Source organism: Rhipicephalus sanguineus, chromosome 8 (genome assembly GCF_013339695.2).
Source record: "Rhipicephalus sanguineus isolate Rsan-2018 chromosome 8, BIME_Rsan_1.4, whole genome shotgun sequence".
Lineage (NCBI taxonomy): Eukaryota > Metazoa > Arthropoda > Arachnida > Ixodida > Ixodidae > Rhipicephalus > Rhipicephalus sanguineus.
The window spans coordinates 165,853,065-165,869,461 of record NC_051183.1 but is presented as its reverse complement, the minus strand read 5'-3'; the positions used below and the strand labels follow the sequence as shown (position 1 = coordinate 165,869,461).

Below are 16,397 nucleotides of genomic sequence, written 5' to 3'. Positions count from 1 at the left end.
TGAGGAGCACCGTGCCATTTATTACCTTTTGAAGACGAAGTCTCGAAGGCGTGGATGCCATCAAAAGCACTAAAGCTTAATACTACGTTGAAACTGGCAAAGCATGCTGATTGCTTGTGCTTGAAAGCACTACCTTGCACTAGGTTTTCGTCAAAGGAAACGCTCAAGGGTATGAAGTGCACCCCCACACGAAGCTCATGCCTGCCTTCAACCCAGCTGCGTGTCACACAAATTAGGTTCGCAAAATGAAATAGGTGGGCATCACACTGCAGAATACACGCTGTTAGTGTACTTACTCGCGCATTTTTACTCGGTTCCTAGTTTTTTTTTGCTTGAATCACGGTTATCCACTCGCGGCGAAGCTGAAAACACCGCACCGGCACTATATCCGTGGCGCGTCGTAATTGTCGCAGACAACGCTAATATCCTCTTGTTGCGCTGCTTGTTTTGGCATCCAAAGACGACGCAGTAGTGCCCAGACGAGCTCTTATACGCAGAAGCGGCGAGAACGGGTACTTTTTCGCACTTTAAAGCCTCAGAACTGCAGCTTGCCCTGTTTACTTGGTGCAGCCCGCTCACGCCTTGGCAGCCCGGTCAGCCCGGCGTCTGGGTGCGAGAGTATCCGCTCGGCGCGCCAGCAGCCTGGGTGCGAGACAGGCGTGCTCTGGTGTATAGGGTATTTGTAACGAGATATGTACTGTTTGAACTCTTCAGTTTAAAATTATTTGATCAAATTACTAGTACTCGCTTTGAATTCACTTCAAACCTCAAGTTTACCCACGCGATCAATCCCTAAACCTAAGCCTTTTTTGTCTGGCAAATTGGCTCTGCGGAAGTCCGCAAAGTAGAGGAAGGTCCATGTGAGGGAAAGATCTTCATCCATCTATTTGTTGCACAAAGGTACAAGGAAATCCATATGGCTTTTTCGGTAAAAACACTTCCCAGTCTATGTCGTCCAAGGTTCCAAAGTGAGGACCAGAGCCTTCACGGGGCAGTTTCCCTGCCGCCAGGGCTAAGCAGGAGCATTTCCGTCTCGCACCTTTTATGTCTACATTCACGAACGCATTCTCAAACAAACGCCTGTGAAAGGGCAAGGACTCATTTCTTGCTGTTCCAAATGCTGCCATCAAACAGCATGGACCGGTAACATCACTGCATTAGGCTAACATGAAACAAAAAGCTGTAGTGCCCTTGGCTTTTATCCATACAAAATATCGAAGAAGGGTGTCGGTACTTAATTTGTGAAGGGGGTGGGGAGTCCGTGTGCTTTATAAAGGTAAAGGAATGGCATAAGTAACGTTGTTGAGAGCAGTTCACTGAGTGATTTGCCATGTTGAGGAGCTTATCTCTCTTTGTTTTTTAAATCCAGGAACCTCGCACTCTTAATGCTGCCATCACTGTGGCACATTGTCGCCCATAGTGGTATCCCAGTCGGTATGGTGTTCTGCTACAATTCAGATGATGAGTTTGTTTCACGGCCTTAGCAGGAGCACTGTAGTTGAGGTCAATAAAAACACTTCTGTTTTGTCTTACTGTGAGTGCACATTAGCCTGTGCAGTCATAATTGATACGAGGGGGTAGCCGAAAATAACTGGAGTGCTGCTGTGTTGGGCGGAGCTACCGTAGCACACTATTATCCCACTGGGCGGGCACCTCTCGAGTTCATTGCATCTGGTGGATTCTCCCAAAAAGCTTTTCTCTGGGTACAGTGATCTTCTTCGTGAAATCAATTTTGCGCACTCAGCGTTTTTTGTCATGGCCACTTTAAGTGAATCGTGTGCGGATGTAAAATTTGGTTCAGGGTGGTAAGAATGGCACTGACTGGTCACGAGTGACAACCTTGCAGCAAAAGTCTAAGTTGCTTAGCAGCTGTTCTTTCAAAGCGTGGCCTGTTTTCACTCGACCATCTCTTTGCTCGTTTGTCAAAACTCGAGGCAGAAATTTATCGGCAAGCCTTGTAATCCCGAAATCTTCTATTAAAATTTGCCGAACCGAGCTCCAAGCTGCACCAGATAACTTCTCCAACTCTTCAATGGTTTGTCGTCGGTCTTCAAGCACCAGTGCACAGAATTTCTTGATATTTTCGTCTGTTTGTAAAGTTGGCGGATGTCCAGAACGAGGTTTGTCATGAATCGACATATCCACTTTTTTTAACTAGAGAAAATCACTCGTAACCTTGAGTTCTTCTCATTGCAGCGTCCTTGTAAACAGTGTTTAATATTGCAGTAGTTGCCGAGTCATTTTGCTGGAGCACAACAAAATTTCACAGCCGCCCGCTGTGAAACTTCAATTGGCCATCACAAAAGAAACGTTGAGTGTGCAAAACTAATTTCACGAAAAAAGTCACTGTACCGAGAGAAAACCTTCCTGGGAGGATACTGGATGCAATTTACTCTAAAGTAGTTACGTAACGCTCCCCTAGTGGGAGAATTGCGTACTGTGCTCACTCCTTCCAGCGCGGCACTATTCCAGTTACTTTTGGCTACCCCCTCGTAGCCTGTGTAGTCAGAACTGTGGTGTACCCCGTGCATTCAGTGTTGCCTAGGGACAAAATAAACCTTACTGTATGTCATTGCATTCATACATCTTACAGAGGTGTTATCCTAGCATTCAATGGCTCCTTCCTTGGTCTCTTTCATAAAAAATGTATGTGCTACAGAAGCAGGTCTGTGCGCCACTTCAGAGAAAACATCAAGCGCTTGTCTCTGCGTGGGTAATTCTGTGCTCACTGCTGCCACTGCCATTGATCATGAACAGTGCAGATGGTAGACTTGGTGATTCACCACTTGAGCACACTGTCAGGCTTGTAGCTACACATTCTGAGATTGAATTGTGACTCGGCAGAGAAGACGCTAGAAACAGCGTGTGTCTCTGACGTTGAACTGAAGGCTACTGTAAACATTAGCTGTTAACATTGACCACAGTGAATAACATCTTTTCACACAGACGAGCACACCAGCCAGTGCAGCGGGTGCCTCCCAGACGGGCACCATCACCCAGGAGCACATCCGGGCCTCTCTGCTCACGGCCGTCGAGGAGAAAGTCAAGGCTCGTCTCAAGGAGGCCCTCTCGGGAGCCCAGGTGGGCATCGCGTAGTTCCCATCTGGTCCAACTGTTTCCAATGACCTGTAGAGTACTATAGCAGAACAGGGGTTGTCAATCGAGCCAACGTTTCGACGTGTCTTTGTCGGGGCAGCAACTGCGATGAGCTCGGACTTTACGTACTTCAGTCAAACTTCCGGTCTCTGAGAGACTGAAATTATAAAAGACCATTTGTTATTCACAAGTTTAATACACTCCAGCCAATAAGTACAAACGTTTCAAAGGGAACTCTTGAATCAATTCGATATGCTAGGTACACAACGAAAAACAGGTGACACTTGAGCCTTTTATCAAAAAATTTCTAACCTGTGAACATACCATTATTCTTAGCTGCTGCTCACTTGTGGCATGCATGACTCAGCGGTATTACTTTCCTTTGTTGTCTTTCTGCTATTCCGCTGTGCTCGACCCAGTCTCCACCCCTGCCTCCCCGTTTTTGCTCTCGCCTTCTCCTCCACCTTTGTGTTTGGGCACTTTCAGCGCAGAATAGTAGGGTGATTCCACGTAAGATCGAACAAACGATGGCTGGTCGACCTCTCAAATTTATTTCAAAATTTTATATATTATTGCCTGATGAGTGGACAGAAGAGATCCGCAATTTGTTTTGCCGCCAAAAATTTTTTCGAACCACAGGAAATCAATAATGACGAAGAGGTGGAATGGAGCGCTCATCCGCTCTGCTGTTTTGGCCGACTTTCGTTATGAACTTCACAAAATATATTAAAGTTGGGTAGCTGAAATTTTTTTACCTAAATGTATGCATGTTTTTGCTTCTGCTCAGGTATTTTTAGTTTTTATGTGTAGTGTAGATGTTTTTATAAAAAACCTCAAAAATGGCCCAATCGGCAAAATTTTCTTTACTTTGAAGGTCTTTATCTCAAAAAAGCCTTGTAGCATAGCGATAAAAATTCTGCATTACGTTTTTCGCATGCGTATCTACCAAACTGCCAAATCTTGTATTTATATAACTTTTCAGTAAAGAGATATGATCGGGCTAATTTCAAGAAAACACCGAACAATGGAAACTTCTGACGACAATTAAAAAAAAACCCCATTTTTTAACTTTCTTAAACTTTGTCCACTTATTCTCCTCCACATCATCTTTCACAATCATTAAAAACATGTTGCATAATGTCGTTGCACTAATAGTTACGGCCCCTCCAATAAGACCCTTAGGCAAGGATGGGCAATTCCGACTTCTTGCCCAGCAAGTGTATAAAATGCAGGCAGGATTGAATTTCTTTTCATTAAAAGGCCAGCAGGTACCTAAAAAGGTGCTGCCGGCACTGAAGACGTTAATTTTGAAAATATTTGGTCACTGCAGCGGCCACGAGCGCGGGGCTACCGATCAGGCGCGCGCGCACCCGAGATGCTCGTTGTAAGAGACGGCGCAGTGAGAGCTCGTTCTCGCGCCCTCAGACCGATTGAGTTCGAAACAGCAACACCTCTCGGGTGACCTGAACGCACGTGCACCGGTAGTCGCAGTGATCTGGTTAACTGCGTCGATTTCTTTTTCAGGGGGCATAAGAATGTCATCGTTCAACTGTGCGTTCCGTGAAGATCTTTCATTGCAGTGGTAGCAAAAGCACGCGTAGCACAAGTAGTCCGTCTCACTGACAGTCACTGATCTTTCGGGTGTTAAACGTTCCTTCAAAGCATTTATGTCTAGGTAGGTAACTCTGCGAAATTTTGGCTTCTTTGCATTAATTAAAGGAGTACTGACACGATTTTGAGGCATCGCAAAAAGGACATTTTTTGCTTCGTTGGTATGCAGTGTCCACGCTGTCCACACACTGTAGTCGGAGAACACGTATAAAATATTTTAATTTGACTTTGAAGTTTTCGTAGCTGAGCATTTGCAAGCCAGCCACACTGCAAGGACATTATCCCGACAAGTCAAGACAGTTCCTCCGAGTTCGCGAGTTCTGCGTCCTGCATGCAGCCTAAATCGTAGAAATCACTGTCAGGGTCACTGGACGACAATTCACTCATCGTTGTCTATTGCACCACGAGCAGATGACGGATTTCCCGCTAGTACGTCGCGAATTTCTGTATCTCCGTGACGTCACACTGCTATGAAACGACACTGAGAAGCCACCCCCTCGATATCGAAACCGGAAGTGTCTATTTAAGGTGGCGCTAATTAAAATATAGGATGCATTCCCAGGCAACACAATAGTCGTTTTAGGTTTCTTGACACCAGTATTTTTATTTAGAGCAACAATGCAAATTTTTTTTTTAATTCGTGTCAGTACTCCTTTAAGCTTCTTGTGCTTCGAAAGGTAGTCTCCACAATAGACTCATTCAGAGCTATACTTTCTCGTCATGAGACGCACAGGAGGAGTAGAGTAAGAGCAAAGCACAAGAACTATCCGCGCAGAATGAAGTGTGAACAGCGCACCGAACACGCGGCCCGTTCACGCCGTCTGCTGCCGGCATCTAATATAGACAAGCGCATCCGGTTACCGATAGTTTTGCTTTTCTTTCCTTTGACAATCCATATTTTGCTTTGCCACTGGAGCGCCACGTTCATGCTTTCCACTGATACCTCCCTTATAGAGTTTTCATCTTGCTTCCATCTCCGCCGTGTTATCAGCGCCTAGCTGAGATGCGGATAGAATAGCGAAGCTCCAGTGCACGTGCGTTCAAGTCACCCGAGAGGTGTTGCTGTTTCGAACTCAATCGGTCTGAGGGCGCGAGAACGAGCTCTCACTGCGCCGTCTCTTACAACGAGCATCTCGGGTGCGCGCGCGTCTACTCGATAGCTCCGCGCTCGTGGCCGCTGCAGTGACCAAATAATTTCAAAATTAACGTCTTCAGTGCCGGCGACACCTTTTTAGGTACCTGCTCACCTTTTAATAAAAAGAAATTCAATCCTGCCTGCATTTTATACACTTGCTGGGCAAGAAGTTGGATTGGCCCATCCTTGCCTAAGGGTCTCTTTGGAGGGGCCGTAACTATTAGTGCAACGACATTATGCAACATGTTTTTAATGATTGTGAAAGCTGATGTGGAGGAGAATAAGTGGACAAAGTTTAAGAAATTTAAAAAATGGGGTTTTTTTTTAATTGTCGTCAGAAGTTTTCATTGTTCGGTGTTTTCTTGAACTTAGCCCGATCATATCTCTTTACTGAAAAGTTATATAAATACAAGATTTGGCAGTTTGGTAGATACGCATGCGAAGAACATAATGCAGAATTTTTGTCGCTCTGCTACAAGGCTTTTTTGAGATAAAGACCATCAAAGTAACAAAAATTTTGCCGATTGGGCCATTTTTGAGGTTTTTTATAAAAACATCTACACTACACATAAAAACTAAAAATACCTGAGCAGAAGCAAAAACATGCATATATTTAGGTAAATAAATTTCAGCTACCTAACTTTAATATATTTTGTGCAATTCATAACGAAAGTAGGCCGAAACAGCAGAGCGGATGAGCGCTCCACTCCACCTCTTCGTCATTATTGATTTCTTGTGGTTCAACAAAATTTTTGGCGGCAAAACAAATTGCGGATCTCTTCTTTCCACTCATCAGGCAATAATATATAAAATTTTGAAATAAATTTGAGAGGTCGACCAGCCATCGTTTGTTCGATCTTACGTGGAATCACCCAGTACCAGACTCTCAACTAAAGGATTATTGCATATGATACAGGCATAAACACGTACACGCACGCGCAAAGGAAATGGATTATGAGCAAAAGAAATGGCGCCACAGTCTATTTATCGCCTGTGCACGACATTCAGGAATTCATTTTCTGGCTGATGCACTTCTTTCCATTTTTGTTCATGTGGTACGTCTCTAGGATGATTCCAGCAGTTCCGTACTGTTAAACAGTGGCTTGCATTGATGCTGTGTGCAACGAGCCACCAAGTTTGGTCATTCTTTTCCCTCTTCCCCTGGTGCATTCATGCATCTTCCAGTCTGCCCATTATAGCTATTGCCGCATGACAGAGGAATCCTGTACCGCTGTTGCACAGGGGACGAAGGTGCGTTTCACAGTACATTCACCTTTATTTATAGTCTTGCCTTCTGCCCTGTGCTTCACACGCATGCAAATGCTGCCCTGCCCAGATCCTTGGGAGCCGTCAAAACCAATTTCACATCATATCTGAATGCGCCAGCTTGTGAACGTAGGGCAGCGGGGCGATGCGGCTTCCATTATCTTTCTCACCCTCTTTCTGGATTGTTTGATCTGTCTCGCAGAATCTAGTAACTACGTAATCTGGATACCCTGCCTTTTGCAATCTGAGCACGAACACTGCTCTGCACTGTGTCTGCACATGACTTGGACACGGCTGCTCGTATCAAAGATACAGCCAACCCATCTTTAATCACTTTGAGCTGATATGTGAGGCAATAGAGGCTTTTGCAATCTGGGTGTATACTGCCAGCACACATGTTCCATGTGAAATGTTAGCTTTTAAGTCTAAAAACTGGAGGTGTGATTCCTTTGGCAGTTCTCTCGTGAAGTTAAGTCCACTTCCGCTCTCTTTAAACCACTTGAGGATGTCTACCACCCTTTTGCTGACATTGTTCACTTCACAAAGGATTAGGTAATCATCAGTGTAGCAAAATATTCTGAAAGCCAAACCATCCAACCTCTCCTGAATCACCCTGGCGACTTTGCTTAAGAAAATATATTGCTATGTACTGGGGCAATGCGAGAGCCAATGCAGACACCGCTGTTTTGAAGAAAAATTTTATTTTTAACACCTACAAAAGTGGATTACAAGCAAAACATGAGAAGTTCCATGAAGCTGTTCACCGACATCTTTGTTCTATCAATGAATGTGACTTCATCATTGTCTTGCATGATACACGATTTCGCAGCAGGCATGAGCTCTTTTTGCAGCATGGAGTAATACAGGTCTTTCACATCCACGCTAAAACCATTGCACATCTTGGGATTATTGCGCCGCAGAGACGTCATGACAGCTTCTGAATTGGGCACAAGAAACAGATCCTCACATTCCAGCCAAGCAAGGTGCTTCTGAAGAAAACCAGAGCTTCTTTGTCTTTTTTGTCTTGTATTCTGCGCTGTACAATTCAATTCGTTCTGAATCAAGACCAACTAGCCCGGCTGTCCGTTCTGTTAACTTGTTGAAACCTTGGCTCCAGCAACACCTCCTGTATCAAGACTGTTCAATCTCTTCAAGCGTCCATCTTCTCCTGAACTTGTATGGATTTCCTGTAGAAACAGGAATGTACGTTGGGCCAGAATATAGGTTCATCCCCCATCTCAGAAGTACTGAAAATCTAAAAAATATATATATATATTCGCAGCTTCGCACTTGTGGCACCAAGCCTGAAGGAAGAACGCAGCTGCGTGGCCTTCCTTGTTTCTCTTTCTCTCTCCCCATTTATATACTTCTCTCCCTCTGTCCTTGCTGTCTCTTTTTTGTGTCTGTCTTTGCATGTTTTCCTCTATCTTTTTATGCCACTCTCTCTCTCTTTTTTACATGTTTGTTTTGTTTGACACTCACACCTGCCGGGACAGTAGTGGGGCTTGGCCAATTCCTGTGGTGCATACCCACTTGAGGAGTTTTCTGGTGACACCGCACAGACTACAGCGAGCTACAAAGAGCATCGCTGTTAGAAGAGTAGGTGGAAGAGCTGAAGCATCGAGAGGTGCTCTTGCTGCGAAACAAGTGTGATTTCAAATGCTGCACAGTGACGATGCCGTCTAATTTACATCATCATCATCATCAGCCTGACTACACCCACTGCAGGGCAAAGGCCTCTCCACCAATCAACCCATGGTCCTGTGCTTGCTGTGCCACGCTATACCCGCAAACTTCTTAATGCCCACCTAACCTTCTGTCTCCCCCTCGTGTGTTTGCCTTCTCTTGGAACCCAGTCGGTGACTCGTAATGACCAGTGGTTATCTTGTCTACGCCCTACATGCCCTGCACGGGCCCATTTCTTCTTGATTTCGACTAAGATGTCCTTTAACACCTGCTCGTTCCCCGACCCGTGTTTTATTTACACGTGTGTTTGAACGCTGGTTCCATAAGCCAGAAGTCCAAAGAAGGGCTCAAGCGTTATCTTCATAGAATGTCGCAGCCATGTTAGACAGCCTTTGAAATGTGCCCTGGTAAACTTGAAGGCATGCGCTATCTTGATGCTTTTTGTTTGAGGTCACCAGTAGCTATTATGAATGTACCTCTCTCTGCAATCTTGATCTCCATCTCTGGATATGCTGGCCCCAAGATGTAGTTTTCTTCTATTGCTGCAGGTTGTGGTGCAATCCTTCTGCTTCCCTTCGACACTGCAAGCTCGCTGCCATATTTCCCTGTGCCTCTGCGTACTCAATCACTGTTTTGAATGCTACTGTGAACAGTCAGCAGCCTGAGCTTGTTTTCACAGAAAAGCAGAAAAGAAAACAGCCGAGAGCCTAAATATATTCACAAAAGAGCAAAAAAGGCCCATGGCACAAGGCTGGTAGTAAACAAAGTTACACCGGTGATGGTGATAACAAATGAGGTGGTTGGCTTCACTTGCTCATCAGACTCCCAGTTTTCCTGCCACTGATCGGTGTATTATGAGACAGGGGTCGACTTTTGATCACACTTTTCTGAAAAAAGTACGTGTATACCTGTTCTTACGGTAAGGAACCTTTCTTTGCCGAACGAAGCTCTTTTTTTTCTTTTTGGTGCATCTCACTCTGCAGCATTGATCTCTGCATAACATCACCAGCTTTGGGCATTGTTGATGAACAAGCATGGCACGTGGGCCGGTCAGTGGCAATTGAATGCATGTGTGAATCAAAATCGGAAGAGAAGGCATCACACTTACATGGCATACTCCCTCACCTCTGGCAGGCTAAAGACTAGAATGTCTGCTTTGCCAGTGAAGCTTGCTTCTTGCAGTAATGGCAACAGCACGATTCTCACATTAAAACGAGAACAAACAGTGCTGAACAACCACTGGTTTATTGCTGGGATATGCAATATGTGCAGAAGCTTTGTGCAGAAGACCAACAAAAAAACACAGTATCTGTACAGAGGTAGACCAGAAGTCACCACATTACATGCCTTGGCAAAACAGGCCGTCATTTTTTTAACAAGTAACTGATTTCACAGCTATGCAGGGATATCGGCAGCATGCTGACGCAAGCATTTCCACGTTTATGAATATGACAGGCTTCGCTCATCTCGTGTGCTCCTTGCTCTCTGTACATTTCCAGAACGGTACACTGCTCGAGAATCGGCTGACGACCACATGTTTTGCAGTGCTGAGCTGAGTGAATGGGCACAAATTCATTAAGCGCTCCATTGGAATCATCCTATCTGCAAAAGACACCGCAATAGAGACATCAGTGGCCAGCCCAGCATACAAAAACAAGCATAACAAGAAGTATTCTTCAGCACGTTTCGTGTGCAGGCGCAGTACTGCCAGAGAATGGGGAGCACTGCCGTAGTGCCGGGCAGTGAAGGGCAAGGATGGGGAATGTTATGCCGCCTTTCCCTGCTCGAAGGCAGGCAGTTGGGATTGCACTAGTCATGTGCAGATTACTATTGGAACATTTAAACTAAGCATTTTTCTGGCATGAAACAAGCGCTATGAGGTTCCTGCAACAGTATTTCAACACTCCACGTCTACTTGACTCAGTAATACTTTGTCAACTCGAACTTGCATATCTATGTCGAGATTTTCCACAGCACTGGACCATGTTCCGTACATGCAACGTATTTATTGCCCTTTACGGGGATGCAACAGCTGCGCCAATTGCACCAATTCGATACAATTCCTTATTTTTGCGCCAAGCTGAGCCAGAACCGTGAAATTTGTTAAAATTGTGCCACGCTGCGCCAAAATGCTCGACCAGCTTAAAATTTTCTCAGTCGCACAAATTTGAGTGAGAAATGGAGGCCGCCTTGGTCATCTGTAGTGTGGGCGTCGTCATCCAATACATACGCGCAGACCCTAACCCTGCACGAAAGAAAACAAAAAAGTCAGTTTCACCGGAAGGACGAAGCAATGAATGCGATAGCAACAAATTGTAATGCTATACGAAGTGAGGCTGGCAGCAAACTCTTTTGTATCCGATCTCGAGTAACTCTACAAAACGTTGGTGTAAGAGTATACAGCCGCTCCGAGGAAAGATGCTCTTTCTGCACAGTGTCTTCGCATTGAGAGCGCAACAGGTAGCAGGATATACGAGCCACCCGCTGATGGCTGCAGAGATAGCGCGCACGCCAGCGATCGCGACCGCGCCCTTAGAATCAAAGTTACAAAGTTGCTGCTCGAGCAACAGCCCCCCCCATCCCCATCCCCCTCTCGTGTCTTTTCATGCTCGTTCAAGACGGGTTTCCTCTATGCTTCGATGGCAGGCTTCCCGAGCGGAGGGGTGTTATCGCATGTGCCCTCCGAGTGACAGAGATGGGCTGGCTCGTTTGATATCTGCTTCAGCCGCGTTCCTCGCACGCACTCGCGCGCTTTTACCCACGGTAGAACATACTATGCACAGGGATACGTTATCAATTTGGACTTTATATGGGAGATGACGGCAAAAACTCGTCGAGAGTGTCCATATAGTTGCTATTGCAATGGAAAAGGACAGTAGTTCTCAAATTTCCTTATGCTTGTTTTATTGCGTGCAGAACGCTTTTTAAGCCACTTTTGCCGCAGTACACTGGTGTCCTGCGGAAAAGCATATTGAGATTTAGAAGGGGCTATTAGTACTTGCTGTCAGGGACACAGCACATTTTGTTCCTTAATTACTCATTCGTGCACGTGTCGTGTAATGACGAGTACTAGTATGATCGCTGACGTCTAAAAAATTATTGGCAATCATTTGGAGCTGCTGTGTATGGTGTTTCTGCGGCCTTGAGAAACAATAGACAAGTGCTTATGCCAGTTTTCCTTTTTCGCTACCCCCACTTGCTCCTGCTTTACGAATCTCCCAAATTTCCAGGTTGCCAGGTTCGCAGGTCCACATTAGCATTTCCAGTGCCTGTTGATTTATTTGAGAGGTCCTGCAAATGCTAATGTAGACTTAGTCATTGTTCGCACTGTGGGGTGGCTCAACACACTGCTTTTATTGAAATAGAAGTGTTCACGGGCACTGTGCACGAATTAGCTGATGTTGAATGGTTCTTACGTATTTTTGTTTTCTTTTCTAAAAGTAAGCCTTCTTTGTAATGCCGCTCCAAATTTGGGATTTCGGGCTAAAAAATTCCGGTTTTTTTCGCAACCTGCTCCAAATTTGGATTTTTGTGCTCCAAAAGCAACATTTTGCTGCTCCAAAAATTGCTCCAAATCCTATTTCGGCTGTTGTACCCCCGCCTTTACTTCGTAATACTTTAGGGCCAAATTTCAGATATCTCGAAATTTTTGCTGAGAGTGGAAGAAAAACTTCATTGCCAAACCGTTTCACAAGTTTCATGTGAGACTGCCGCACCTACGACTTCTAACTGCAGTTTCTGCAACTTTGCTTATCTCCGCCTATGTTGAAATTTTTTTCGGTGTTTACTACAGTCAAACCCACTTATAATGATCAAAGATATAACGATCTATCGGTTATAACGGCCATATTTTGTTGCACTTACGATTTTCCTATGCTACCCATCGAAATTGCATCCACATATAGCCAACATTTTTCAAAGCCCCCTACTTTTACAACGAACACTTCAGGCATGATTGCAGTAAAAATATGGCGCATACGCAGCGAAAAAAAGCTATAACAGGCATGGTAGGCGAAGAACGAAAACAGCGCTAAACACTGGACGAGAAGAGGACACAAACACGCGCTGCCTTCTAAAGCACGAGAGAGGCGCGTGCCCCGCTCCAGTTTATTCGTGACGATGATACCCTAGATAGCCGAGCGCCGCACACTGATTTTGGAGGCTGTGAGCAAGACACTCTCTTTCCAGGGCGTTTCTTCAGTGGCAGAATGGCAGTGAGGAATAAAAAAAGAAAGAAAGAGGCAGCAGCATGAAGCCTTGCAGTCAGCTTTTGCACGGCAACCTTTTCTGGCACCGTTCTCTGCAGCTACGACCGCCTACGATGAATCTATGCCTTGGAACGCAAGAAGCTATGAAATGCAATAAGCAATGACCGTGATAACTTTACCACGTATATGTTCACTGCGTTGACACCGCAATGTGCTAAAAATGTCTTTTGTCTTTCCGGTAACGGCAGAGACTGGTCGATCAATGATTATGACTTCTGTGCGATTGCAGTGATTCCTTCATGGATAAGCATCAGAAGAGCACGAAGGTGATGTGGCGGCCAGCAATGAACGTGCCATTATGATTTATCGCCAACAACCTCATCACAGTCATCTGCAGCTCCCTGCTCGGCTGCACATGTGGCGTAAACTGTTCGGATTGACGGCGGTACAAGCAGTATACAAGTGTGCGATGCTGCCATTTGCAAGTTCGCTGCCACCGCGACGTACCAGATAAAGTGCGTGTCGCTTCGTGGAAGCGAAAGTAGCTCGCTGGTGTTGAGCAGCACGGACACCATGAAACGTCGATGAATTTACAGCGAGCGTATACTACGTGTTTTATTAGGCGACAACCCAAACACACAACGCCTCATCGTGCAGGACTGCCAGAGCATCGCGGAGACGTAGAGTGCGCGTTGCTTGCAAAATGCTTGTCTTTGCGACGTTGAACGAACAGGCTGCTCGAAGTGAAGCAGGCGCAAAGAACGCATGAATGCACATAATACAGCAAGGGGCCCAGCAGTGATGGCATGAGCCGAGTAGGCGACACGCTGCACGCAACTATCCAGGGATGATCGGCTCCACGTGCCGGTACTGTGGTTCAGTGAAACGGTGTCAGTTCACTGCAGAGGCAGTTTAATTCACTCGTGCACGCAGCAGGCGTCGCTTCACAAGGCGAAAAGACTTAACTTCTCACTGGAGGGGTGGTTAGCACTTTTCAGTGAAAATGTGCAGAAAGAAAAAGTGGGTTTGTGCTGAGTGCATGTTTTTTGAGGGCAAGTCCATTTACAACGAACTACTGATATAACGGCCAGTTCTTGCAGCACTTTTGAGTTCATTATAAACGGGTTCGACTGTACTTGCAAGTTAATTTTGCTTTTAGTGGGAGGAACCCAGCAGGGGCGTAGCCAGAAATTTTTTTCGAGGGGTGCACCTCCTTGATCTGAAGTGGAGGTCGGGCAAGCAGATGTGATTGAGTTTCATTTTGTGCTCTGTATGCCATGGCAAAAAAAAATTTCGAGGGTGGGGTCATGGGCCCGGTGTGCTCTCTCCCCCCCCCCCCTTGGCTACGCCACTGGAACCCAGTGCACGTGCTCTGTTTATGTGATGAAATCTGGGCAAAGTCTTGCACGACATGGGCTGGTGTTTGCAGGCGGAGATGGACGTCCTAAAACGCACCCACGACGAGCTGACACAGGGAAAGACCAAGCTGGATGACATGATCAGCCGCATGGACAGGGAACAGGTGGGTGCTCTCGCCTAGATGCCAATCTGCATTGCTTTCCATACCCACATAGTGTGGCCACCTTGTGAAGTTCTCACCGTACGCTCAGCCACGGTTGCTGTTGGGCTCACTTGAAAAAGAACCAAGCCAAAAGTAGCCATACTATTTAATTCTAGTGCCATATTCGTTGCTAAATAGAACAGACGCGATATGCGCAGAGTTTCTATCATCAGACAAGAAATATAACTTTGAATAAGCAAGAACATAGAACAAAAGAGCATATTTTCACCCTCTAATAAATAAATAAGTAAATTATAGGTTCAATGCACCTGCATATAGTTCATCCAGAATAGAGTTTTTGCCTGAGTAATTTAGAAACATTCTAGCCAACAACTCCATAGAAAACATCAAAGCACTTTTTCCTTAACACCGTGGACCAGTATTGATAAGTCGAATTACCGTAGTACCGTACAAGTAGCGAAATGTTGTTGAATATAAGCGTCATTTTGATGCACATCTCTAGAGTTTCTGTCAAGTTTATATTGGAACTCGCGCTGCGCATCAAAATGAGAAACTGATGCATAGCATCAGCAGCGGGTTAGTCAAGCATTTGCCTACCTGGTCACTGTGTCATTGCAGTTGCACTGAACGTAGGAGTCGCCTCGATGCGCACCAGCATACTGGAGGACGTGCACACGTGTCGGTATCGTCAGTGCGATACAAAAGCTTGAGAACAAGGGCCTGTTTTTAGGCTTGCTTGCTATTTTATCTGCAGTAGCTCCACTTGAATTTCGATTGATACTGTTGTTCCTCTTCATTAATTAAATCTAATCACAACTTTACTGTGATAAACATATGAGCATGAAGGGGTTTTATAAATTTTGTACTTCTATAATGAAATTGCTTGAAATTGGTATGAATCTTCCATGACTTGTTTACAGTGATGCTATTGAATTGTGCTGTTCTGGATGTTTTTCGCTTGCCTCACTGCTGTCCTTGTTTTTGTTGGCGAGCCGGGATGTAGGCCTAGTCAGGAAACAGTTACGTCTGTTTCCTTTTGCCTCATCTCGGTGGCATGTAACTGTCTTGTACACATGACAGAATAAAGTATTATTATTAATATTATTATTGTAATAAGAAAAATGACTAGTAAATGCACCAAAGTAGAAATTTCAGAACAAACCTGAAATTTTCATCGCCAGATGGGGTCCTAAAGTGGCCAATTTGGTGCCACCAACACAAACCTGCACTCGGCCGTTCATTTAAACTTTGTTCTAGGCTTGGGCAAATACCAATTTCTTGGCCTGAGGCAGAGTCAAAATTTGTTAATTAGTATCTTATAATTTCAAACCGAATAATTGAAACAGTCGTGAGATTTGCATGAAACCTTGGAAGAAGTACCAGGTGGTGGAAAAAAAATTGGCCCTTAGCTTGCAAAACAGAAAACTGGTCTATTTCTGGAGCCAGTTCACCTTAAAGGTTATAGAGACGTTTTCATGAACAAATGAAAGCTTAAGATTTCTCACATGTCCGGCAGCATAGAAAAATATTTTACAGGCTTTTGCTCTCCTCACGGTGCATCGGCTTATACGTAAAATTTCATGGTGGTTGAACCTTGCAGCCACAGAAGCATTTCATGCTTAAAGGCCAACTCCGGCGATTTTTTGGCCATGTCAAAGTAATGGTGCTTTTATGTTCCTGAGACGCTCCTGTTACGGGCCCGATAGCAGAAATACTCGGCAAATTGGAGAATAATTTTAAATAAGCAAAAAAGCGCAACACCGAAACCGAAACTCAACCGAGTGTACTGTCTACGTATGACGTAGACGTCGTTACGAACGAACCGGAAGTCGTGCAAGGCATTCCGGTCACGCCGGCGCGGAGTATGAAAACT

At 45.1% G+C, this 16,397-nt stretch overlaps 1 protein-coding gene across 3 annotated transcripts in view; it reads left to right on the top strand.

Moving 5' to 3' along the window:
- Nucleotides 1-16,397, top strand: part of LOC119402460 (tumor susceptibility gene 101 protein) — a 255,350-nt gene that overhangs the window by 69,620 nt on the left and 169,333 nt on the right. For all 3 annotated transcript variants that reach the window (XM_049418650.1, XM_037669616.2, XM_037669615.2), the window contains exons 8-9: nt 2,947-3,081; nt 14,432-14,524. In XM_049418650.1, the coding sequence (XP_049274607.1) occupies nt 2,947-3,081; nt 14,432-14,524 (228 nt within the window). The remainder of the gene's footprint in view (nt 1-2,946; nt 3,082-14,431; nt 14,525-16,397) is intronic.